This window comes from Molothrus aeneus, chromosome 3 (genome assembly GCF_037042795.1).
Source record: "Molothrus aeneus isolate 106 chromosome 3, BPBGC_Maene_1.0, whole genome shotgun sequence".
In the NCBI taxonomy this organism is placed as follows: domain Eukaryota; kingdom Metazoa; phylum Chordata; class Aves; order Passeriformes; family Icteridae; genus Molothrus; species Molothrus aeneus.
Genome location: NC_089648.1, coordinates 59,589,941 through 59,617,813, shown reverse-complemented (window position 1 = coordinate 59,617,813; position 27,873 = coordinate 59,589,941). Strand labels below are relative to the sequence as shown.

General features: G+C 37.0%; 1 protein-coding gene across 1 annotated transcript; it reads right to left on the bottom strand.

Annotated features, from left to right (window-relative positions):
- Positions 1–648: 648 nt before the first annotated feature.
- On the bottom strand, positions 649–26,092 carry LOC136554275 (vesicular inhibitory amino acid transporter-like). The gene is made up of 2 exons (XM_066546120.1): positions 25,898–26,092; positions 649–1,800 (listed from the first exon to the last, which is right to left on the bottom strand). The coding sequence occupies exons 1-2, from the start codon at positions 26,090–26,092 to the stop codon at positions 649–651; spliced, it is 1,347 nt and encodes a 448-aa protein (XP_066402217.1).
- Positions 26,093–27,873: the final 1,781 nt, after the last annotated feature.

The window sequence follows — 27,873 nt, the reverse complement described above, 5'->3', positions numbered from 1 at the left end:
CTCTGACTATATTCCCATTTGAAGTCAGGATAAAAGCAGGCTTTCAAAGCTGTTCTAAACTGAGTTCTCTTTTTGCCTATTCATTTAAAAAACAAGTAGTAGAATTTGTCTTACATAAAAACCAAAATTCACTGATTTGTTCTGTTCACATGTTGAATTGCAGTCTGCCAATGAGGTGAAATAATATTTCATCCATTTTCAATAATAGATCTAACAATAGAATTCTGTCATTCTGTGATTGCTCCCACTCACATCCTGTAAGCTAGTTTTGATAGCTTTGAGACTGAACAGTATCTAACCCTATGAGGAATTCTGGTTAAATTTGTGAAAATACTTGTCGTAGTAATTTCAGGATGTGTATGCCAGGTATGACTAAAACCATGTAGGATTACTTACAATTATTTTCATGTTAAACCGTCTCCACCACCTTTCTTTTTGATGTTTTAAAGAGGCTTAATTTTGTATTTTTTGGCTATGAATGTTATTTTCCAGTTTGCTTAGAGATATATAATTTTCCAGTTAAAGACTTGAATCTGCAAACATTTAAGCAGATGCTTAATTCTACCTAGTGACAAAATCTCATATATATTGACTAACAAGGTAAGAACATTTATAAGATTTACTCCTTATTTGTCTTTCAGGAAATCTTTACACTCCTCCAAATACTTCAAGTAGCCCTTTTATTGAGCAAACTATGCCTGCAAGGCTACAAAGGAAGCCCAAAATAAAAACAGAGATATCGGCACATTTCTCTAAGAAGGACAGTTTTTCCCATTTAAGTTTTAAATGGAAGAGAGAAGGAAGAAGAAAAGTCATAGCAGCCCCTGTTACACTGCCTGACAAACCCATCAAGAGGGCAAAATGTGGTGTGAACATGGCCATCAACAGAGTTAACAAGAGAAATGAGCCTCTTACAGTCAGAGCAAGTAGTGGAGATCTGTAATTGGAATGGTTGTCTTTAGAAACACAAGAATACACAATTTCTGTGGCTGCAAAAAAGGGCAAAGGGTAAGAAAGAAGAGCCTTGGTTAAGAGACATAAATTCACTAAGGTTTCAAGAAATGATGGCAGGTTGTCAGTAATAACTTCCTTTGTCTTTTCACCCCAGGTCAAGAAAGCAGTAAGTGCAAAGGTTGTTTTCAAGATACAGGCAAAAAAATGGGTCCAATTTAGCATACACCTAAATTCCCCTGGGTTTTTCATATTACCTTCAAGTGTGGGAAGAAATATTTGTGAAGTGTAACTGAAAATGATCACCCCTACAGAGACCAAGAAGTCCTCAAATTCAAGGGACAGTCTGAATTTTGCCCAGGACCATTGATGCATTTGTGTGAGACAGTAAGTTATCACTACAAAGATGATAACAAAATGAACCAAAGAGCAAAGCTGGCTGAGTTTGGAAACAATTTTGAGAGTTCTGATAAATATACAAGGCAACAGAGTAACAAATGCAATTACAGACCAAGTTTTCTCAGTCACAGGTACATAGGGGAAACTGTGCGACAGCAAGTTCCCACTAGCAACCAGATACAAAATACACGTCATGATCAGTTCCACCACTTGGGTCACATTGACAACTACGCCACCTAGACTGGGAGACAGCTTTTTGCAGCAGGCATTTGCAATATCTTCGTATGTGTCTCTCACTCTTATCAGTTGCCCATCTTCATGTTCTTCATACAAGCAAGCAATTAGAATTTTGCCTGTGTAACAGCATAATGCTGCAGCCAAGACAATAAGAAGTAGACCACTGTATCCACTGTGGAGGAGAGCATACGGCAATCCTAGGACAAATATTCCCTGAAGAGGAAGAAGAGAGAGAAAAGATGGCACAAAATCCCTTGGGCAAACTATGAGTAGTTGCACCCCCAAACCCATCCTCCCCTGAATATTTCTTTCACCCATCTGCATGGTGCAAGTACTGCTCCATTCTGCTAAGTAACAACCATGAGAAATGTGTTTATTTATGATAAATGAAATTACCAGCAAAAGTAACTGCTTCTATCAACACACATGTAATGATAAGCTGGAAAAATGAGAATGTGACTGAATGACAGAGTCAGCTTTCTAGTTAATATTTAATGCTGATGTGATTAGAAGCACATTTTAGAAGGTTCGTAGTTAGTTATTCAGTCAACATGCATATTAATGAAACAGGTTCAGTATCAGTAAAATTAAGCATCTGTAGCATCATCTATACAAGTTTCACTCCAATTAAAAATAGCAGTGTAGATAGATTCAGTAATGACAATTCCCTTCAGTCTAAAAATTTTTAACAGACCTCTGGAGAGAAGATGGCATTAGAGTGCATCAGACTATGCTTGTGCTTCCTCTGCAGCTTCTGGCTGCCTCACACGACCTTTGCTCTTGCTAAGTCCTCTGATATAGTGATTTTTCTAACTGCTGAGATTCTAGACTGTGCAAACTTATTTAGGTGTTTAAAAATACATGCAAAACATTTTTTTACTAAGCAATTTTTGAAAATAATATACTTTTGCTTGTTTTATCTGTTAAAATAAAGAAGGAATTTTACTTTCACAGAACATTATGGACACTTTGTCTTTTTCCTTTCTTTGTATTAAGGGACAAATTACACTTCTATGTAGTTTCATTTCCATCAGCATAAAATCAACAAAACCCTTGAAGGGTATTTCTTAATAAAAACATCCAATTTAAGAAAGATGCTTTTGTGACATTTCTCTTTTTGTGTTACAAACTTGATATTAGGAATTGCACATTAGTCTGGTCAGGCATTTTTATTCATGACCACTGAAGAAAAGTACGGAGGAAACAAAACACAGTTATGTAGAAATCCAAGTAGTTCTGCAGAAATTTTTAATTCAATATTTCTTACTGCACCCATTATGAAATCTGAGTAAGTTTGTTCATGTCTTTTATTCTGGCGTTACAGAAGGAGTTGATTTGGACCAAACATTTAGATTTAATTTATAACCAAACCTCAGGAACACAATCTGCTCTGGAAAATCTATGAACCCCCAACAAAAAACCCCCCCCACAGAAGCAGTGACCCATTTTTCTCTCCCTTCCTGAGTGGGTAGTTGACCTGCAGGAGCCAAAGCAGAAGAGGTGAGCTTAACTGTATAAATCTTAATCTTTGCTTCACCATCCACAATCATGATCACAAGGCCTGTGGGGAACCAGAGTTTCAGGCATGCTTCTGCCTTTTGTGTTTTCCATCAACTCCCTCAGGTTTTATGCCTATCAGACAATTTCTGTGAAGACAGTCTAGAAGTCTGTCTCTGATGGAGCTCATCAAGAAGGCAAGTGCCTGTCTCAGCTTTGTAGGGTTCATACCTAGCATCCCACTTCTAAGTGATTCAAGTGCTCCCAAGCCTGATCCATAAGGAGGGCTCTGAAGACAGGCATTTTTTTTAAAGCACTAAATAATCATTGACATATAAAAAGTATTCTTCTCCTCTTCTAGCCACAAAATTGCCATTCTTTTTTGGGCAGATTGTGGGGTGAGCATCAATCATGAAAGAAAGAAGTCTTTAAATTAGAACAGTGTTTTTTCTCTAAGCCAATGAGAAAAACAGAGTACCTATTATATGAAAGAGCAGCATTGCCTAATTCACCAGGCTTCACTCTAGAAGCAGGTATGTTCAGCTTTCAATTGAATTAGAGTGGAAGAATTAAATGCATGCACTAATATATTTCAGTTAGAAAGGTCTATGCCTTTATGTGTTGAAACAGAAGTACCTCAGTTATCATTGAAATATTAATAAAGTCATTTACCAGATACATTTTTGGTTGTTTTCCATGACTTCATTTACAGCATTGATTTTTTATAAGTCACAGATGCCGTTTCATTTAGGAGCTGGCACGTTCAACTACACAGCTTGTGGTACTTAGTCACCCAAATCTCTTCACTCAATGTCTCCATTCTAATACAGGTCTCATCACCCAATTACCTTGCAGTGTAATTAGCATTTGTTTTGTACAGGAACTTCACATAACTGTTCAAAAGTCTACCATTTTTGCCATCAAGAAGTCTATTTTCTCAAAAAGATTAGATATCTGGCTGCATCCAGGCTGCAGGTAGCACATATGTAACAGTAGCTTTTGATATGATGCCGTTTTTAATCACAGCTTTTACTGACTGGAAAGTTAGATAGCTGCCTAAAGAAATTATTTTGGTTTCTTTCCTATGAAAACAGTCCTTGGAGAACATTTGCATAACAGATTGAGTTTAAAAGCATCATAAATAAACCAAGTCTACGAAAAAAATCAAGAAGATGAAGCCAGAGAGTCGTCTTCCATATTGACATAAGAACAATGATGTTTTCTCATTCAGTGCAGTTTCTACCAAGCTTATCTCATTTGTTCCATACTCAGAGTGTTATTATTTTGCTGTCTAATCTGCAACTGGCAGTTCAAACAGTATCTGTTGACCCTAAGGGTCACTGTATAATTAAGCTGCAGGTAAGTGTCAGCACAGGCCTTATCCACAGTGGCTTCTCCCCTGCTGAATTCAGTCTGTTAAGGACAACCAGCCCCAGCCTCAACTAAAGCAGAAGACTTTGAGAGATGTTATCACAGCTATTTACAGCCCTCCCCACAGGTGCCTGCTTTTCCATGCTTAATTGTTAGTTTAACCAGAGCATAACATAATTCTGAACTCTAACATCTCCGTGGTGTTGTTTATACTAATAATTTAATTCAGTACCTAACACACACTACAGGTTGATAGAGGTGGAGGTTTTTGGGTTGATTTTTTTTCACTTTGTGACTTCAGACCTTACTAAACAAACCCATTTTTGCCTATTTTTTTCCTTAAAATTATGTAACAGGGGTTGTCTATCCCAAAGTTTAGAATTTCTAAATTGAACATCTCTACAGAAACTCTAAGTTTTTCTTTCAGCTGATGTCTTTAACATCTTTTTTCCCAGAGTTTGTATATCTCAGTTCTTAATTACTAATGAAAACAAACATTGTGGACATAAGTGGTTTTGCAGCTTTTTGGATATAGAGCATGGTGAGTGAAGAGAAATGAGAGAACACTGACTATGCCAATGCAGTAACTATGTCTGTAGTAAAAGGACAGTGCTTCTTCTACCTTTCCAGGAACTTTTTTTTTCTATTTAAAATGAAAAATAGTAATAAAAAATTATAAAAATTAACCAAAAATATTGTTGGTGGTCACAAGAACTCAAAGAACAAATGTAACTTTTCTAGACTTCAAAACTCATTTTGTATCTGCTGTCCTGTTCTTACCTTTCCAAAGCAATACTTTTTGTTAGAACAATTGCCTGAACATTATAAAGTTTAAATAGTTAAGCCGAAAAAAAAATCTTTAATAAATTATTTTACTGTCAATGTAATATAACAGGTACAGGCATCAGTCTGTATCCTCTGGCTTGCAGTTGTTCAGCAACTTTAGAGCATTGCTAAAAGTGACTTTTACATGGAAAATTCTTCCTCCATAAAGAAATCCTTTCATGGATGTTGATGAAGGTGCCTTTTGTGCCCCTTTCACAAGAAATGAGAGCACAGAGAATGCAGATAGAGCATGGTAATATTTCACTGATTCCTTGCTAGTGGAAAAGGGACTCAGGTAATTCTTGCACCACTTGTCATTGCACATGTTGTTCAGCCTGACTCCAGCACTTGCATTTATTGAAGCTTCTGATCCTGTGTTTTCATGTCCAAATTATGGCACAGACAGCCTTAACTGTGAGGCATCAGTTAAAAATGAGCAGCAAAAGGAACTGTTCCCTAAATTGCCTCATAACTCTTAGTTTCAGCATTCCGTCTGAGAAGAGTTTCTAGTCTGAGTGGTTTTATTTCCAATGGTTCTAGAGGAAAGTCAAATGCGTTAGCTTGAAATATGCTCTTTTAAGGTGATCTGTTTATGGAATAGAATATCATAGGGGAAAAGCACTAACACATCTGGGGACAGAGGAGATGGAATTTTTAAAACAATTCTCTGCAGTGGAGCATCTTGAGTGGTTGTGTTATTTACCATCACTCCATTCACCCTGGGTGGGAAAGAAGCCCAAACTTGCCCAAGAGGCTGCATCTTCCCTTGTGTCCCAAGACAAGTCTGCAAGACTTGGGTATATTCACCCTAGACTGAGGACGGAAGTGCACTGTTCCTTGTCAATCACTGTGTCTGGGTGGAGGTCCTTGTCAAACATCCAGAGCAGACTCAGCTGTGGGCAGCTGGGCCAATGCAGGAGAAAGGACTGAGGGCTCAGCTGGTGACCAGCCTTTTAAGGAATAGCAAGGAGAAAAGAAGAAAGGGCATGAAAGAAAAGGACAGAATCAGCTAGCAGCTCATTGCCTTGTCAGAATACCCCCAAGCAGAAGAATCTGGGCATGACAGGTTTCACCAGGAGGCACCAACCCACTTACAACTGGTTTTGCAAAAAAACAAGGAAAACAGGATTCCAAACTACAACTGCACATGAAAACACTTTGCTGATGGTTTGACTACGATGTTTGAACTACACCTGTATGTTTCCCACACCAGCAAGTCTGGCTGCTCATTTAAAGATACCTGATATCTGGACCAGTGCTGAATGCAAAAAATAGGCTTTCTGCTATTATTATAGCAGTATGATATGATACGATATTATGTTGTACTTCTTTACCTCAGGGAAAGCACCTCTCCAGGGAACAAAATGTGTTTAAAAAAAATTGAAAAGTGAGCATGGACAGGCACACAGATAAAAATATCAAAATTCTTTAATATCCACTTTTAATGCTTTTAGATCCAAGTAAAATATTCTGTTTCATAGGTTGTTTTAACCTGAAATATGACAATTTGAAAAAACAAAGCAAATTGAAAGGTAATTTAAAAGTAAAGAAGATCAAATCACAGTCAGAGTTGAGGCATGCCAAAATACAATGAAATTAAATGGAGTGAAAAGCAATGCTAAAAAAAAAGGAGAGAGAAAATTATTTCACTTTAAGACTTAATCATATGGAAAAATAAATTAAGAAATGAAGAAGAATTTAACTGAAAATTATTCCGTTAGGACAATTCTCTTATATGCAGAATACATGCTGATATGCCAGACTGCCAAATTAGCTCTGATTGCCTTTCTCACCATCTGTAGTTACTCCACTGGAATGGTTCATTTGAGTCTGACTATTTTCCCCAACTAGGCATTTGATTCCTTGCAGGAACATGAGTTAGACATATAAACTATACCAGAAAGTGTCCTACTTGAATCTTCTTGGAAGAGCAGGAAGATAAATTCAAGATCCCTGCTTCTCAGTACAATTCCACAAAATATTTAATTATGTTGCTTAACATTTGTTGCTATTTGAAATAAATAATTTTCCCAAACACATGCAAGCCTCGGTGGCTGTCGTATTTATACAGACAAGGAATTTTATTGGTAATAAATTAAAAAATACTGCAAATTAGTAATAAATTTAAAAATATTGCAAATCCCTTACTGTGCCATGATAAGAAAGTTAATTCCTTGTTAACCTCCATAGACTTCTTCCTTTCTCAGCCATCACTGTGATCACCAGTGATTTTGTATCTTCTTCCAAACCACTGTTGACTACATTGAATAATACTGGACCAGACACTGATTATTCCCCCAGGTAACCTCCTAAACACTACTAGAAACTCATTCCTTTGCCAATACATACATATTGACAGTTACTATTTGGAAACCTGTCACTTAGGCAGTTTTTAATCCATTTAAGATTTACTCTGTGGTTGCACTAATTTTTAAATCAGCACGTTGCATATTAATGTGTCAAAATTCCTTTTAAAAGTGTAAATATATTATTTATCTTTCACTGCCTAAATTACAATGTCATAAAAGAATTATTTGAAGTGTGTTTAATAAGGACTGTAAGAACTCTTTCTCCAGAAACATAATGATTGACACTAATTAGATTTCTAGCTTTTTATTCTTAATCAATTAAAACATGTAGTAACAATTACATTCTTTTTCTCAGCATTGTTTCCAGGTTTCACTAGTCAGAATTTCTATGGTTTTAAAAATATTGGGATGATAGCCACACTCTTCTGAAAATTCTACATGTAGCAGCAAGCATTGAATAAGAAAATTACCTGGTCAGATGTGTCTTTTGTTATGTCTCCCAAGTGAAAACTTGCTGGGCATTCTGCCTTCAAAATTCTATTGAGCTACATCTTAACATCCATTTAAAATGCGGTTAATTGTCCAAGTCTAAGCTTGGAAAAATTAGGCACATCAATTTAAAATTCACACCTACCTTAAGATAGGTAATTAGCAGAGCTGAGATGAATTTCCTTTCAGAAATGTCTGTGCTGAGAATGAGGTGTGCACACACTGTAGGAACTCTGAAACTTAACTTTTCCATGTCTTATGCAAAATAGCATAAAGCCTATCCTGAAAATTCCAAAATACCACACTCTTCTCCTGTGCTATGAGCATGTCCTCCTGGTTCTCTCCAGGAACTACTTATGAACAGTTGCATCTACTTTTCAGAATTAGGAACATCCTTTGAACCTCCTTCTACTAATGTAGGAAATCAGTGTTGGAAAATTCAGTGAGAAATCTCAGAGAAGATGAAGGAGATCTTACAGTAGAAAATATCTATGTTAATTTTCCCCATTTTTAAATCCACATATTCTGGTGTCTGTGTCTCAGTGACTTGTCCAGGATCAATTTGTGCACCAAGGGGGACAAGGGATGCCATCAGTCCAGTGCTCATTATGTCTCTGGTGTTCATCTCGGATAGTGATGACAAACAGATTTTTTTGCTTACCCTCTATACTCTTCTGGAACCGATGCAGTTTTAGATATTTTGCCTCATTATTTTGTCTCATCCCTCTTAAATATTAGTCAAAATTCCTGACTTTTAACAGAAGTGTTGTTTATCTTATATGCATGTTTTATAAATACTATGTTCTGCTTGGTTCCCTCAACACTTACCTATAGGTGAGTTTTTCTACTCTCCTTTTAAACAAAATCACTTATATGCTGCTCCCTAACAGTTAACACACACCTTCCCTTTTCACTTTGTTCTGCTGTTATGGCTGGTGCTTTCAGACAAGCATACACAGTCACATAGATAGACACACACTTCCATTTATACCTAATTTTTACCCTGATTATTATCTGTTTCAAATTTTAAGACTAAACCTAGCCTCTTTTTTTCCTAATTCCTAAAAATTGCTTTCTTACTGTCCTAATTACTGGGAGATGCATTATTTCCTCTCATTGCTACTGTTCATAACACATAATTATTACTCTCACCTTTTATTTCTTCCTTTTGCTATACATATATTTTTAAAAAATTAATTGATATATCCACTTCACTCCTGACATAGGAGAGATATTAACACATTGGTATACTATTTCTTAATTATGAGATGTGGCTTCTGGGCATCTCATAAATTCTTGTTAAACAACTTCAAAGTTTCTTTCCCAATGAGCTGTCTGTATTTATTCTTCCAAATCAATTATATCTCATAATTTTCTCTGGGTTTGAAAAATTCACTTTTGAAGTACCAAGTAGATATATTACTGTCCTCTGTTTTCCCATAATTAATGTAATTAGATCCTCCAATTTGTTCCTCTTTATCCAATTTAATGAGGCCCAAAAGAGAATTATCTTATGCTAGGTTCAATACCTTTTGTGTTAGATAATTATCATCTATAATTCTTAGAAACTTCAATGATGTTTTACTACATACTGCATACAATGTCTACAATAGGTCTTTAAAACTGAAGTCATCAAGAACAGTACAATTTTTCTTTCCAGACAATAGCTCTAATACAGATAATCATCTCTCTAACATAGAGTGCCACCCTCATTTCTTTTGCCTGTTCTTTTTAGGTAAACATGCTTTATGTAATTATTTTTAAATTCTGGCTGCATAGATCATCATGTATTTACAGTATCAGTTATATCCTATTTCTTCTCTGCAGTAAGAATTTCCATTTCCCTGACTGGCTACCCAAACTCCTGGCACTGCTCTACAGATGTCAGGAAAAGAATTCATCTACTTTCCCTCTCAGTTCAGAGTTTGTTCACAGCTCAGCTGAGTTTGAATTCAAAAATACTATGAGCTGTTCTGTGGAAAACTTCAAATATTGTCTATGGCCTGTCTGACCTTAGCAGCAGATCCATCTCCTCTAATGTCAGTTAAAAATCTTCCTTTAACTTCAGGGATGGTTGAATTAGACCTCAGAAATCTTGTTTTTCCTGATTTTTCTTATTCTTTCCTTCTGCCAGTGCCAGAATATTTCAGCTGCAGAGAGGACAGTGACTAAGTGTTTATTCTGTGATTAATGCCCTCAATTGTCTTATATTCTGACAGAAACTTTAGAAGTGCTCACCTGTCAATCCTTCATGTACCATAAGTAGATGATAAGCAGATATTGGCTGCTCATGAGATGCTGTGATAAGGTAAGCAGGTAAAGAAGCTGTATGGTCTGCACAGCAAAATGCATGTGTCCATTTGACAGAAGCCACTGATTTTTTTTTCTCATTTTAGTGGACATATTAGTCTTAATAATCTCTTAAAGATACATGGACAGAGGAAAGAAAATGTCTGAGAAAATAAGGGGGAAAAATTTGCTGCTATTAAATGTGACAGCTGCTCCCATAGGCTTTGCTTGGTTTAAATATTTGTTTCGAAACTGAAGCATGCTTGATGCTTAATTCCTCATGGTTTGATGGAAAATGTTAGTTTGCATAAATCCAGAGCTCTCTGCAAGAATGAACTGAGTCACACAAAGAAAATTCTTTCCCAAGCAAATTACCTTTTAAGAAAACATTCTTTTGCTTGGTCCCAAAGGAGAAAGAAGGCTTTCATAAAAAGAATGAGGGTTCTTATGTGTTATGTATCAAAGAGGAAAAAGAGATGAAAAAAGTAAGGCGGTTAAAACTAAAACAAACATTATTCTGAAAGTCAGTTGTGGTGAGAAACACAGACTCCCTGGCTGCTTACTTATTTCTCTCATTATAGACCAGGACTTCACCTGAAGGCAGGCAAGTGATCCAAACATCCAGCTCAGCAACGTGCGTGTGAGTTCCACAAATGTATGGTCAAAAGGAGCTTGAGGGGAAGCAGAGTGGGGCTTTGGGAGACTATAAGCAAAGCAAAGCAGTGGGGAGTCAAATAACTATATTTGAGTGTTCACTGACATAACAAAAGGAAGAATTAAAGTGCATAGAAAGTTCAAACTCGGGCTGTGAGAAAGCATTTGGCTCATTAGGAGTTTTCTTGAATGCTGCCTGGATGGGACAAGCCACAGTTCAGCAATACTGAAGAGGAAATGGAAGAAAACAACTCCAAACTACAAAGAACTTCACATTGGAAAAAACCTTATTCACCTTTGAGAGTTGAAAAGGAAGCCAGGTTACATCTACTAGAAGCTGAGTTATATTTTCTGAACACTGGCATAGGATTTGTTGTGAATAAAAAGTGACTGAATCCTCCCCTGGTTGATATTATCCTGTTCTTTCCTCTGCACAGACCCAACTACCAAATTTAGGTGGATTCTTACTCAAGCTATAATGACTTCTAGAGTTCAGTATATAAAGGGGAAATTTGTCTTAGAGCACAGCCTGGGGAGAATATAGTTAATGAAAGACAGAAATAGTGGTTTATGGTCTCCAGGAATCAGTAAAATGATACAGAGTATCATACTGTATTCCTCTGGAATACATGAGAATAAAATGCTGGTTTACAATTAGGCTGTGTATATACAACAAATTTCTACTGCTTTTCCTCTCTTCAGCTCACTTAAACTTCAGTGGCTCCCCTGAAGGCTTCTACCTTCAGGATAAAAGAAGCAGCAACTGATTTTACTGCCTGATAATTGATCATGCACAGATACACATCAAGTTGAGGTTGCAAATAAATCCACCTAAAGAAGGTGTCTCTGTCCTACAGTAACATAATTCCTGATGTTTAACAAAGTAGAATAATTCCCCTAATTTCAAGTAGATTAGACAAACATCCCAAACAGGCATAATTAATAACAAAGAATAAAAATAAAGGTCAGAAAAGAAATACGAGTGGGTTTTATGGCATGTTGTGAGTAATCATCATAAAAGCAAAGATAGGTAAAGTCTCATTTAAATAAAAATAAAAAAATTAATACGGTTCTGGATTGTGAAACCAGGCATATGACATATAAAATATACACTGAAAACACCTTTTTAAGGTGTCTAGATGTAGAATACTAAATATCACTACGTGCAGAGGTATTTCTCATTCTGTTGCACAGAGTGTGATAGAGGTCCTTGACCTCTACTGACCCATGAAAAAAGGACCGGAGTTACAAAATAACTAATATTTGTTTTCTGTGGCTGTTTTGTTTTATTTTCCTCTTTTTTCCCCTTTTTTCCCATTTATTTTCTTAGTCTGGTGTTGCACGGGAAAAACAAAAGTTGAGGGGACAAACTGGGGATCTTGATTATTTCTGACACTTGATGAGGACCTCAGGTTTATTCTTAACTTTCACATACAAAAGCTGCCTGTATGGGATGAAATAAAAACAGTCCTTTCATTATTAAAACAAAGATAGCTAAGCATTTGCTGTAAAAGTTTGTATATAAAAAAAGACTTTTGGTTTTTTTCCTTAACCTGGATTATTCTGATAGAGCAGAGAAAACTTCTCAGCTCTATTTGGATCTGTCCTTTGTTCATACTTTGGTGCTGAGATCTGTAGTGATTTCATATTTGAGAAACTGATTTCAAGGCTGCATTTAGTGTCTGTTCCTTTCTCCTAAATGAAATTAATTTCTTACATTCAAATTTTTAGCAAAATGCAGCAGTGGCTCTCAATTGTCAGCGTCCGACTAGCTCCAGCACTGCCAGCAGCACGAGGGGGCACTTCTCCCGAGAGCTGGCTTCGGGATAGCGCCTAAGGCAGTGCCCAGCTTGCGGCTGTAGGCACACCTTGTGCAGGACGGAGTCTGGTAAAGGCTGCAACCAGCGGAAAGAAGATGGCAGACTCCAACTCTAACAAACCCCGGAGGGACCGACAGGAGAAGACGGGGGGGGGGGGCTGACAGCAGGTTTTAAGGGGTAGGGAGGTGCCAGGCATTGGGCCAATGGGGGTGCAGTGGGGAGTGGGGTCCAAGGGATTGACACGTGGGCAACACCAACGGGAAACATTCTGGGGAGGGGCCCCGGTTCCTCAGCCAACCATCGAACTGCCCTGCTGGAACATTCCAGCAGTAAGGGTGGGGAGTGAGAGTGATTGGCGGGGTACTGGGGAGGGGTCAGAAGAAAAAATACAAGGGTTTCCAGGGAAACCAGGGCGGAGTTTAGGGGAAACATCGTTGGCTGGGGTGGAGCCAGGAAGACAGACAGCTCCAAAGGCGGGAAGGGAGAACTAGGGCAGAACCATTTTCAGACAGAAGGGGATTGGAACAAACCAACCTAATAACTTAACAAAACACACTGCAACAGCAAAATCAGACTTTTTCACAAGTGTAATTAATGAATTTTAGGTGAAAACTCAGTGGCTATAATTGAAGTTACTAAAGTGACTACTTTCTTCATGGTCTTTGGTACCCACGGAAATTATCACTTCTTAGCATCTATGGATTGGGTTTATATCACCCAACTTCTGTCTTAAACTGATGTCCAATGAATGAGTGCACACAGCAACAAAAGAGACACAAATCTGCCTTGCTTTGATGCACACTTACTAGGAAAAGGATTCCTAACTTTTCCTTCCTAAGCATAGCAAAAAGTTAAGCTAATCACAGAATCACAGAATATCTGAGTTGGAAGGGATCTGGCAACTCCAGAAAGGATGGATGGAAATGAGGATCTCCAGGTGACTACTTGTTCCCACAGTGTAGGGTGCTTGTTTTAGGTTTGGGAATCTCCATCAGAGGTGTGACAGATGTCACTCTGTCATCTCTAGAGTCAGGTGAATTCCTTTATAAAGGCCATGAGATGGTGGCATGTCCTGGAAAAGCAAAGGAAGAGTAAGAAGCTGGATAATTTGGTAACATGACTGCACTAGAGGAAGCAGGAAGAGGGCTGTTAGGTAAAGTGCAGATCATTAGAACAGAAGGCTGTAAACCATATGAGGTAGAGACAATGGGTAAGAGAATATGATGGGAAGAGGCTGTGAGGAAAAATGACTGGATATGAAAAAAAACCCTAATTCTAAGTATAAGACAGGAATAAGGGGAAAGCTAGAGGGAAAGTATGCATTATGCAGCTTTCTGATTAGGAAAAGAAACCTTCAGGGGCGGAATGGCAGCTCCTCACAATTTAGGAGATAGTAAAAGGTCTCTGAAATCACATCCACAGAGTAGAGGGAACCCTACAGTTTTGTAAAGGTATTTTATTGTTAGCCTGAGATGACAACAACAAAAAGTATAAAAGGAAGAGCTCTGAGAGCAGTTGGTTTTCCAGCGAAAGTGAAAGAAATCAGCAGGAAAGTAAAGGCAACAGGGGCAGGAGTGGAGAACTCATTTTAAACTCCAGATTCCAATTAAACCTTAGAAGGAGATTTTCAAGTCCCTCAAGAGAAGGTGGCTGAGGAGATGTCATTTGGAGTTGCAGAAATCATGCAGACAATGAGACAAGAGCAGGGGTTCAAAATGTAGTGAGATAGAATAAATTTCAGTGCCAACTTCTAGACTGACAGTAAAATGAGAGCAATAACATTCTTTGTAACACAAAAATCCCCAAAACTTCTTTTAAACAAAATAAACAAATTCCTTATAAAAATAAGATATACTGAGTCTATATTACATATCATTCTTATTCTCAATCCATATTTTTTCAAGCTTCAGTAGAACTACTCACAATTTCTGAATTATCCAGATTTAGTCTGAAATAATTAAAGTAGAATGATTTTAAAACTGAAAAGAAAAAAGCTCTCTGCTTATCAGGGAGGAACTAGCCTGAATCAAAGCACGTTTCTGGAGGTGAAAACAGCAATAAAACCCATCACGAATAGAAATATCTATGTAGAGTAAAGAAAAAGGCCATTGCTACTCATAACTCTACAATATAATATATATAATATCTATGTAGAGTAAAGAAATGGCCATTGCTACTCATAACATAAAACAATAAAAATGTTTATTGTAGAGACTACGAAATATTATCTACTGGTGCTGTTATTTGTGTCAATTAAAGAAATGGACTGAAACTGAAATGGATAGCAACCTGTGTGTATGAACTGAAGTGAATGTTTCCTGACTTTGACTCATATGTTTACATTTTTGAGAAGTAAATATTAAATTTCATTTTTTTGTTAGCTATTTAGTAACACAGCATTGTACATATGGCAAAACTAGTGCCACTGGCCAAGAATACAGAGAAACATTGCCTTCCAAGAAACATGGTGTATGTGGGGAGAAGAGGAAGAAATACAAATAGAAGACATTATCTTTTATTAACCTTTGGGGGTAAAATGTTTTTTACAGCTTACTGTGCTAAAATTAGATTACAATATATCATATTCAATACTGTGTTTAGGGTTTTTTATTTTCTCAAGTAGCTCCATTTTCTCATTCAGACAGAGCTTGTACCATTTCAATGAATCTACTGCTGTCAGGAATTATATACACTGAAGTAAACTGTAGATTAACCTTCTATGGATTGTGTAGAAGAAGCTTTGCCATGTGGAAAGTCTGCTATAGAAACATCACTATTTCTGATTCTACCAGCACATTACAATAATTCAGATGTCCTTTACATTCTGCATTAAATTCTCATATGCACTTACAAGTGCTGAGCTTGTCAACTTTTATTTCTTGATCAACCCTAGGGCTTACTCTTTTTACTTTATAAAAAAATAAGTTCCCTTCTGCAGATTTGCTAATGGAAGTGAAGGAAGTTTAGAAAAAACAGGAAAGGAATATCATATGACAAAATATTTTACTTTCTGCTACCTGTCACTCTGTTCTTGCTGTCTTGGGAGGAATGTTAGCCTGGGAGGAGTTATATGACTTAATATGGTTTATTAAAACAAATTTGCTGAGGTTGCATACCTCATAAGTTTAAGAATAGGGACAGAAAGAACATTTTTAAGAAGAATGCTTTCCAATAGTGATAGCTGGTCAATGGCATATGCTATAGAGAGGAAAAAGTATACAAATTATCTCAGCCACAGAAACCTGGTGAATAATTATAATAGGTAATTTAGGCTTTGTTTTGAAAGTTAACTGTCAAATGCAACATCACAACAATGAACAATGAACAAATATAAAAGATACAGAAATTCAAAGTTGCCTAATTACAGTGTATTTAAATACCATGTGACCTGCCATGAATTTAAAAAAGAGAAGGAAAAAATACACCATTTGTTTAAATACAGCTTGTTAAAAATGCTCGCAGAGATTGATGACACCAAGAGTATGGTAGATTAATTTGATTTTAGTATAGTGGCAAAGTACAACAGCTATTCCCTTCACCTGAGGGAGCCAGAGATCCTTGTTCTGCAACAAGTTGTGGCACATTGGGCTCTTCCATGGAATAAAGAGATCCTTGCTTTCAGGCAGCTGACAGTTACTTGATCCTTTGTTTTTGGTAACATTTATTATTTCAAAGACTGTCATTTTCATAATGCTACTATCCATTTATCTTTGCTATCATGTTTCTGTCATTTTCTTTCTTGGCCATCTGGATTTTTAAGATGGAATGCCCATTTTTATGGCTGAATATTCTAAAGGTACTCTTATCACATTCTTTTGCTGATTTATCTTATGCTCAGCCCTTACAATGAGCCTCAATAGCTAGGAGAATCAATTCCTTATGGAGAAAAGAGAGGAAACTGAATCAAATGTCAAGCTGATTTATCACAGGCTACATTTAAACAATCATTATTTTGTAACGAGTTTCTGTAAAATAGGAAACATTTTGAGACTCACTTTTAAAATTGCTTTCATTATTGGAGCACCTGGTAGTCCTTGAATGTAATCCCATTGTGTAAAGCAATGTGCAAACAAAGCACAAAAGGCTGGTGCCTTCTCCACCATCTTTTTGTTCTTGGGGTAGGATAACAAGAAACAATTTGTCCTAAGGTGACTTCATGATGCTTGTATCCCCAATATCTGTTCTGGTTTTGCTGGATATTAAGTTATGCACCTTTAGGACTGGTTCTGAGAGCAAAGGGTGGGACAAGAAACGTGCTGTCTGTTTGCAGAAGCTACACTTGCTCCCCCCCATCCTTCTCCTGGACTGTGCTGTCTGCAGCACAGACACTGGGAGAGAGCTCTCCTTTGCTTCTTAGTTTGTTTTTTTTAGCTAGCTGAAGCAGAGAAGTTCCTCTGACTGTGGCTTTTCTTTTTCTTGGAGCTGTTCGGACCTGCTTTGGACCAAAAAATCCCAGAAAAACACTGGGAGCTCCCACCTGTGGCCACCAGGGCCAGGACATGGCATTGTCCAGTGCAGGAGGGATGGATAAGAGACTGAGCAAGGCGAGCTACAGCACACAGCAAGGACTTTGTGAATTTGCCTTCCCTTCAGAACAGTGAGAGATTTTGTTGTTTGATATTATTAATTTTTAATGCTTGTGAATGTAGGGGGATAGAATATAAGTAAATAAAGATAGTATAGAAAGTAATCTTACCCCCTAAAGAGTTGCAGCTGGGTTAATTATTAAAGATTAGGAGCAGGCCTGACTTTAAAAGGCCACAGCTGCAGCCAATAAGAAGAGTGTTATAAAAGAGTGGATTGGTTGGTTGAGGGGGAATTGGAGTTGGTTGCTGTGAGGAGAAGGAAGAGTCAGTGCTTAGAGGAGCTGCCTATGAGAACTATCAAGGAGGTATGAAACTCTTGCACTAAGGAGACAACAATGTGAAACCTCTGCCATATAATGACAACATGTGAATACTCTGCTTGTTAAATAAACAGGGTTTTTTTTTCCACTTTTCTCCAAGGAAGTATTTTCCCAAAGCAGCTGGGGGAGGTGTTGCTTGAATCTGCTTTCTAGAGGGACCCCTTAGGAAGTTTCCTCCCAAATCTGCCCTAAACCAGGACAACAATACAGGCAGAGAGGGGAGTAAGGAAATCTTGAGTCAATACCAAATACTGGTAGAGATAGACACTTGAGTTAAGAGAGCAAATGGAGGTTTCAATGTAGCTTGTAACTGTGCAATTTTCATCAAAAGGGCATTTCATGAGTATCGGAGGAATATCTTCATATAAGTTTAGAGGAATGCTTGTTCAAGTACTTACCAAATTGAAGATAGTAATTGTAACTGGAAGAAGAGAGATCAAAGTCAATAGCTGCAGGAAGAATAATGATTCTTATAGAAAAGATGAGCAACTTACATTTGATTTGATGGTTGAAGAGTTTCTTGCAAGAGCTATTGGTCTCATGAGTTACAGAACAGCATCAACTTTCCAGGTGGGTATGCATGGAGTGAGCTTGAAAAGGTTAGGGAAGAATGTGTTACTGTGACCCAGATGGGGAGTTATAAGTGCTCAGACTAGTTTTAGCCTCGTGGATTGGTAAACCAGACTATGTACTAGTGTGTTTTACAGTAAAAATAAGCAGGACATGGATCTAGTGTGAGGATGTGGAAAGAGGCCTGAAAGATGATGCCCCATGATAGCCCTGCAGGGTAGCAAGGACAAGGACTTAAGCAGTGATGCCCATCTCCAGGGTACTTTGAAGGTTCCCTAATGATGAAATGAAAACTAAAAAAGAGGCCTGAGAGCAGGAGGCACAATGTCCAAGTTTCTGAGGTACTTACACATACCATTTATTTCATGTGTGTTACGGGACAAATGGAAATGAACACACCCTTTTTGCAAATATATGTAAATGAGCATGTAAATCATACTCTATTGCTTGACAGACTGTCTATTAAGCTCTAGCAAGATCACTGATAGTAGCTGGCCTTTGAATAATGGCAGGATTTAAAGCTCTTAGATGGAGAAATATTAAGCTGAATGAGATATGAAGTAGTTCAAATACTGGCAGACTCCTCTAGTGAATCCATGCAAGGAATTCTGCCAGTGTTGGAGGCTGTACTGTACCTTGCAGGTACTGGAGGGAGGTGTTGGACCCAAGGATGGTTCTTATGGCTCCCTTTCATCTCAGGATCTTCTGTTATTCTAAGACTATGTCCTGACTAGGGACATCTGTTGGCAAGCTGAATTTGGCAGCATGCTAAAACAAATTGCAAATTCCAATTAATGCAAAAGTTCATGCTATTACTTGTTGGAAAGTACCACTATAAGGACAAGAGTTGAGCTGGTCTCTCCCAGTTTACTTGCCAGACTACTGCATGCTTACTTGCTAGTTCTTTTGTCCTTTTATATGCACACAATTTCTATTAACAGCTGCTTCATGTAGGTGGACTTACATCTATAAAATAGCTGTTCTAAAAGATTAATAGTAGAAGATTTTCCAGATGAAACAATTTTTAAATTTATGTGACAACTGAACAGTCAATGAGAAGTCTTCACTTACAAGAAATAGCCACTTGCAAACTCTCTTGCATTCTCTTGCAATTTCTTTACCAGACTGTGACAAGCTGAACATCAACCCCAGGATAAGTATACTATGCACTGAAGTGACTTAATTGCTCTTAGGAGTAAACTGAAGATAACAGGGTGGCTTTGAAATTTAGATGCTGAAATATAGAGGTTTCAAAACTACAAAGCAAGAAGAGTTTCTGCTAAAGTTGTTGGAAATGATAGATAATTGACATTGCTAAAATCAAGTGCTAAATATATACTTTCTTGAAATGTAAGGTTATAATTTGAGGTTCTGAACAGAATTATACATATTTCTTTAAGCTCAGCAGCATTTCTGGCTACTGTTATCAAAATAATAAAACATTAGACATGTATGTCTGTAAAACTCAGGTAAAAATCTGTTAAAGATATAAAATAAAGTATTGGTTATAAAGAAATATTTTAAAATATATGTATCTTACACTCAGTGGAATCAAGGTATTCAGATTTAAGACTGAGGTTGCATATTAAATTCCACTGGTTGTTTGAGTATTATACTTTAGAATGTTTCCCTCTCATCTCATATGAGATAAAAATCACATATGCTAATAAGTTTAAAATAGATCAATATAATAAACTATATTATAAAGTATATCAGTCATAGCCAAAATACTGAGACTATTAGAATCATTTATGAAGGAGATGCAGAGACACCTCCTGTAACTCTCTTGTGACTCATCTGTTAAGAAATGCAATTTTGAACACATGGTGAGGATAAGCATGATCTAAGTACTGCTTTAACTTCTAAAGATATTTTAATATGTCATTTTAACACCTAGAAGGCTTAAAGAATTGCAATACTTTGTTCTGTTGCTTGTGTAACCCATGCATTTTTTCTCTGGACTTCAAGAGCTATTATGGTGCTTTCTGAACCTGTAGCCCATATGCTGGGGCTATCTGTATGTCCAAGGAATAATTTTGTGGATGAATTATGTTATATCACAATTTCTACTTGAGGGAAAATTTGATATGGAGTGGCTTAGGAAAACGGATCTGACAATCCTAAAGTTTCCGTAATAGCTACAGTACACTATGCTGATGTAAATCTACCCAACAGTCCCTCCCTCACACCTGATCATTGCCCAAATAATGTGATGAGATAAAAGACAAAACCTACAAATCAGCAACTTATATCCCATGACAATTATCCAAATATTTATTCCTGGAACAATTTTTGACAAGTCACCTCTCTATGTTTAGGAGTTCTGTCTTCATAACATTTTTTAGTTTTTGCAGCTGACCAAGGAAAAAGCAGACTGATGAAGTGCACTGTCTAATGTGATTTATGGGAATGGCACTTAGTAACTCAAAACCAGTCTGCTGCACTGTGCTTGCATGTCAAATAAAGAGATTTCTCTGAATTAGATGTTATTTCTTTGTTGCAGGATAAGACATTTTTGATAAAGTGCTTTTGTGATATGAAATAGGGTTGGGAATAGAGAAGATATATATCCTGAATGTAGCCTTCTCTGTACTATATGAATATGTGTACAAAGAAGCCTACCACAGGGTCTGAGCTGAAATAAAACATTATACAAAGTAGTGATGTATGTCTGGAATGTTTTTTCCCCTCAAGAGAAAATCAGAAGGGAAAACCAGAGCACAAACATTAGTTACAGAGTCTTCTCCCCTAAAATATATCTTTTATCAATTGCATTGCGTAATGGTGACATTCTATTACAGAAAAAGCAGATCTGAACTTAGATGGCTCTCACCAGGATTTTTTGGGGTCTGCAGTTCTGGCTATAAGGGTTTGTGGTTGCAAGCCTTGGAAAAATAAATTTGCCAGTACTGCCAGTGCATTTCAGCTAAAATCACACTCACTATTTGGAATTTTTATGTGCACCACAATAGTCCTAGTATCTTGGAATTTCACTTTATGCTGTCATTTTTTGGCGTTTTATTTGGAAACTCATTTTACTTTTTGGTCCTAGTTTAGATATCAGCATTGGGCATCTCCTTTCAATTCTCAGTACCACATCTTGATAGGAAATGCAGAAGTTAGTTTCTCTCAGATGTCTATAATTTAGTTCAGAGTACGACTTTAGCTTCAATGCATGTAACTTCAGCTTCAATATATAATGTATAATTCAAGGAAGTTACTGCTTTGTGCTCAAGAAAAGATTGACCCTTGTTCTCATGTCTGGAAAATAAATACTTAAGATCAAGTGCTGCAGTTAAAATCCAAGTGGTTATTTATCCAAACATGACTAAATAATTTAAGGTTCGGGATGAGAAGATTTATATAATTATACATCTAATGACCTGCTTTCTAAGCACATGAGTATTATATTTAGAAAATGCTTAAATTTTGTGTCAATAAAGCTTAATGTGAGGGGTGTGTAGCTACCCCTCAGATGTTTACCTTTATATCTTCAGAGTCATGTCTATTAATTCTGTTCTTCAGCATCAATGTGTTTTCCAGTTAAGTATTTAGGAGCTGTAGTTACCCTAGTTAAAATGAACTAAATTGCAACCCAGTACAGAAATATGGTTATAAAGGCATGCAGTGAAAGATATATGGATATTCAGGTTTTAAAATTATGATTATTGAAGTCTTGAGTCTTTTCTAAACTAATGCATAATATACAGAGTATAAATGAGAATAGTTATGATCACTGCTGCAATAATTGGTAATTTATTATTGATGCGTTGAAAAATAATGATTAATAATGCTAATTTAAGTATTGTTATTCCTAGAAGCACTTACAGTAGTCAAGCACTCTATCGTGTTTCTCTCATCATGGAATAAGAAAATTTTGCCGTAGGTTTTTCTAATCTTTGTACAAAATTTTGCTGTAGGTATTTCTAATCTTTGTACAACCTAATTTTTTGCAAAAGGAAGAATATGAATGTTGGCAACAGTAGGTATCAGATGCATCAAATAAAAAAAACTGTTCAGCACGATTTCACAGTATTTTAGTTGGAAAAGACTCGAAGATCAATAAGTCTTGCCTTTGACCGATTACCACCTTTTCACCAAGACCGTGACACTAAGTGCCATGTCCAGTTGTTTCTTGGACACTTTCAGGGATGGTGACTCCATCACCTCACTGGGCAGTCTGTTCTAATGCTTATCAGTTCTGTCAGTGAAGAAATAATTCCTAATGTTCAGCCTGAACATCCCCTGGCACAGCTTGAAGCTTTGCACTCTCATTCTGTCACTGCTTGCCTGGGTAGCCCCATGCAGCTACAACTGACTTTCAGGTGAGTGTAGAAAGTCACAAGGTCTCCTCTGAGCCTCCTGTTCTCCAGGTTAAACACCCTCACCTGCTTCTCACAGGACTTGTGCTCCAGACCCTTCCCCAGCTCTGTTGCCCTTCTCTGGACATGTTCCAGCACCTCAATGTCTGTCTTGTAGCAAGGGCCCCAAAACTGAACGCAGGATTTGAGGTGTGGGTCCCCCGTGCTGAGTACAGAGGGACAAACACTGGCCTGGTCCTGCTTATACAGCCAAGGATGCCATTGGCCTTCTTGGCCAGCTGGGATCAGCTGGCTCATGTTCAGCTGCTGTTGATCAGCCCCCTTGGTCCTTTTCTGCTGGACTGCATTCCAGCAAGATTTGATACATTATGTTTTACCAAACACTCAGAGAAAAACTGTGAAATTATATTAGCCTGTATTTTAAAGACTGTTCAGACATCATAGTTCAGAAAGTCACTTGAAGCTTTCTGGTAAAGTGGTTGGCTTTTTTCAGTGTTAGGTCCTTCCAAGACCTAAGTGGAGATTGACTCACAATGGTATAAACTACAGCTATAAATTACACAGTATAAATTATAGGTGAGATTAATATTATTTCACTTCTTTCCATTATTTCACTTCTCCTTCTCTCTAGTTTTTTTCTCCATTCTCTTGTGCCCCTTCATGACACAACATAATGAATGCCTTTTCCTTTTAGCTTGCAAAAATCTTACTACATGTGACTGACAAATAAATAGTCTTTATTGTCCTTTGGTTCTGCTGTGAAATACTGTACCATTAGAATTTAACTACCTTCTTCTTTGTGACTATTGCTTTGCTTATCTATCCAGCACCACTGTAGAAGTCATTACAAATAATTTTGGCCTTTTACTGCTACATACAAACAAATGCAACTTGCATCACTCAGCGAGATGGTCCTGTACATTTTCCCATTTGAATTAACTCAGCTTTATGGTCTCTGTCCTCACCCAGATTTACCAAACACAGGTTTTGATGTGCCTGTGCAGTGCTGGAATACGAAACATGTTTCCCTGGAAACTTAAATGTCTGAAGCAATCATTTACACATATCATTTACACAAGTGTCAGCACCAAAAGTGCATATTTTTCCAGTTCAAGTTAAGAGCAAAATAAAAATGTCTTCTTTGTTTGTTTGAGAAGACATATTTAAAACACTGTGAGGAATACCTTATATTTCATTTCAGAGATCAAATATTTAATTGTTCCCATAATAAATCTGGATTGCAAGATATTTTCTTTTTTAGACTAATTGTATTCATTGGAATAACTGTTCAGAACATTTCAAAACTCTGCTGAAATGTTTACCTCTAATTGCCATGCAAAACACTTCTGCCCTTTCCTCTGGGTAGGGCAAAACAACTGTCATTTTATCAAAGATTGTCTTCACCAGTCAAGAACGGTTGGATTATTTTAATCATTCTGTTCACAAATCTGACTTTCTTTTCAAAGCTATTCATAGAAATTTCTTTAAACTGTTGTTTTCTACTGACAGAGGCCCATTCAATATTCCCCTCTCTCTCTCCTCTCCTGCCTTTCCCCTTCCCTTTCTCTGCTTTGTTTCAAAACCAAATTACTTGCTCCCAATCCCAGGCACTGGGAAATAGGAATGATACAAATATATGTACATAGATTCACATACATGGTTGCACATGCACACAATGTAATCACGTGTCATTAGGGCACATTGGTTATATTATTAATGAAACTGCAGTTTCCAGGCTTTGCAACCTCCAGCCCTACCTTAGGAGGGAACCTCAATACAGCTGTAGCCAACTGCTTTTTAATGCTAATTTCTAAAATATTTTACCAAATTAGAGCCATAGTAGGCAACACTCAGCATACTGAGAGTTTTGAGTAGGACCATAGTTACTGATCTGTTTGGATAATTTAGCTTGAATTTGTCATGATTTTAAATAGCCAACTGCATATTTGATTGTGTTTTAAAATGTGTTATTAGTCTATTTTTTAACTGACACCTATATTATTAATAATTAAAAATAATTTTGTACACAACAATATTTAGGATTTTCAGCACTTTCATGTCTTTACAGAGGCATTATTATTTTTTGTTTTTCAGAAAGGGGAACAATGGTTAGAGAATATGATTTGCCAAAAGGTCATACAGAAAATATTGACAAAACTTACTTCCAGAATGAAATCTTGGCTTTGGTGAAATCAAATGCAAAACTCACAGAGACAATGGGCTCTCATCCCAGATTCCTGTCCTGACTAGGTGCTGCTGAGGGAGTTTGAAGATAAAATGAGTTACTAGAATGCAGTTGGGGTATTTTAGTACTTTCACACTTTTATTCGCAGCTGAACACTTTCAGAGTATGATATGCTACAGTGCCCTGTTATTGCACTGGCTCTCATGTGGTGGTGCTCATGTTTGAAAATACACCAGGATTAGAAATATGTCCTTTTTCTCCTCCTTTGCAGAGCTGAGGGATGAACTGGATACGTAAACAAATGTTCATTGGCATAGTCAGACTTGTGTGACACTGGAAGAATTATTTTTCTATAATTGAAGTGGCATAAAAAAGTGTTCAAGCAACAGTTACTGGGACTTAGATGTGTCAGTGGATGCTGCTTTCTTACTATGTCAGACAGAAAGTTAGTGGTAATGATAGAATTATGTAAGGAAATGAATCATGAAAAGTGAGAAAAAGATTCTGAAACATTTAATGCTAAATTTAAGGATTTGAAAAGATAGTCAAATTCCACACAGAATGCTGGGACCAAATGCTTTACGTCTATTCAACCTATTTTCTTTAACACTGACAAGTATTATTACACTTCTTGTGCTTCGTGCTTCAATTTATTTCTAGTTTAACTTACATGTCAGTAAATTTATGCCTGACGTCAGTCTGGCTCTTACCATCCTCTTTTTATTGGATGTTTACCTCACATTTCTATGAAACATCTCTGTCACTGAATTCAAATATGCTTATTAAAGATAATGCTGGCACTGCCAAAACAGGTGCAATCACCACCCTTTCAATTTTACCTAATTTAAACCCTTTTTAAACTTCAGATAACATATGTATAATTTTCCCCTTTGGAACTCTGTTTTATCAGAGTGCTAATCTTATGCAGAAAGATTCAAATATATGAGTAATAAATTCACAGAAACCTTTTAGAATACGCAAAATGATGGTACAGCAAAGTAAAATACAGCAGGCTAAGAGATGACCAGGTTTTTCAAATGATGAGTGGAATAAGTGTGGAAATAAAAGGTTACCTGAATGGCATTTGTTACATTCCATCCTGCTTCCCAGCTGGTGATCAGTTTGACCTGGGCATGTGGCAAGGGAGCTGGGGACTTGTATTCTGGATCCTGGTGGCAATTATCAAGCTCAAATTTCAGGGGTCCATCTGGTCCCTCTCTGTTCTCGCTGTGAGCTCTGTTCAGTTCATCGCTTTTAGCAAAATTCATGTGCTCTTCATCGGTGTCTAGGCAGCTGTCCCACCTCACCAGTCCCAAAAAGAGAGTTGGTGTTTCTCTAAAGCATTTGAAAAGAGATGAAAAAGTCTGCTTCAGGTGAGCCATCCTCAATACCAAGTATAAAAGTAAAATCTTTCATTACTTGTCTTCATTTCCTTCAGCAGTTGTATGTTGTCAATCCTTTTGGTAGGTTAGCCTTGATAGTGTAGCTGTGATTAATGGAGTTGGTTGTCTTTAGTTCATTTATTTGTGGCTGTTTCAAATAGCAGCTAAAGAAATATCTCCAGGGTCTTCAACATATTGCCCAGAGTAGCATGCAGCAAGATTTCGTAGTCTGCAAGCTTCAATTTACAATTCAAATTGTTTTTCCTTTTACCTATGGCATCTATGTAGATCAGTCATTCATGAAGCATCTACAGGTGGATGCAAGAATCTTTTCCTGGAAATTATGCATGTTTCTAATACAAATAAATAGTTCTGCCAAAGGAAAAAAAAATGCTTCATTAAAAACTAGAGCTGATGGACTGACTGCTAAGAATATGCATGTAAACAAGTTTGCTTTTCCAGATGTGAGACTTTTCTGCTGCGTTTTAGTGTCTACAGAGGTCAGTAGAACTTTAAAAATGTTCTTAATGGAGCTTAAGTATCATGAAAAAGAAAAGTAGCTTGTTTGTAACTCTATTTAGCTGTTACCAGCAACATTTAGGGGAAAGACCCAGAGGTATGATGATATACTTATTTAATGGATATGACTGATATATTATGATTACTCACATTGTAAAATCCTAAAAATAATATTTACAAAAGTTTTCCTTCTTGGCACGGCCCGTGGAATTTGTGAAGATAGGTAGATAGAGAGAGAACTGGGTTACACTGTTGTAGGTTTATTTATACCCACTTTCTTTAGTTATTTGCTATACCTGCTCAATGTTCTCCTTCTCTCTTTCTTTCTAGAGACTACTGGGTTTTAACAGCTAAGCTTTTCTACATTAACAACTGAATAACTGGTATAACACTGCTGATCATGCTGAAAAAAGTGTTCACTTATAAAAGGTTGGCATGGGGAGTTTGGACCATGTAAGGTCAGTCCTTGCTTGCCCTTGTCAGCCAGTGACAGTCCTTGTGTATCCTAGCACGTCCTTCCCGCTAGAAGAAATTTCAGGAATTCTCAAAACAGTTTTAGAAGTTTATATTTCTGAACAAGAATTCTAAACCAATGACTTTTCTGCTGTATTGTATGTATTTATGACCTGTAGTGTCATTAGAAGCTCTCAGAACTTAACCATTTCCAAAATGAATCATGAAGGCCTTGTTGTCCCTTTTTCTTAAGTGCTCGGGATTAAATAAACATGGAGATAACCTTCACTGATCTGTCTTTTACAAATTAAGTAAACCTGGCAACAGTATCTATAAAGTGAAAAAAATAATGTTAGCAATCAATCACATGGGTAACTTTCCTAATACAGAGAGAAGGGTCTGAGATGCACAAATGGAATCCTGGGAAGTGGTAAACATTATTACGTATTTTCAGTCTGTTCTGAAGCATTACTTCTGTTTACATTTTTGGAAAGAACCAAAAATGTAAATGGATGTTTACATTTCTGGAAAGGACCATTTTGTTGTCATTGGCTTTATCTAGTTCAAAAGGCACAATGTCATGAAACAGATAATTAGCATTTAAAAAGATATTTTTATCAATTAAATGCAGATAACCATTTTAACATCCTGAGGAATTGAATTCTATCAAATATAAATGTTGAATGATACAAATG

Excerpts from the sequence above, each read along its gene's own strand:
- LOC136554275 (XM_066546120.1), bottom strand. The coding sequence starts at position 26,092 with ATGAATTTTGCTAAAAGCGATGAACTGAACAGAGCTCACAGCGAGAAC. Across the intron at positions 1,801-25,897 it reads ATGTAACAAATGCCATTCAG|GGAATATTTGTCCTAGGATT; the intron begins GTAACCTTTTAT and ends CTTCCTCTTCAG.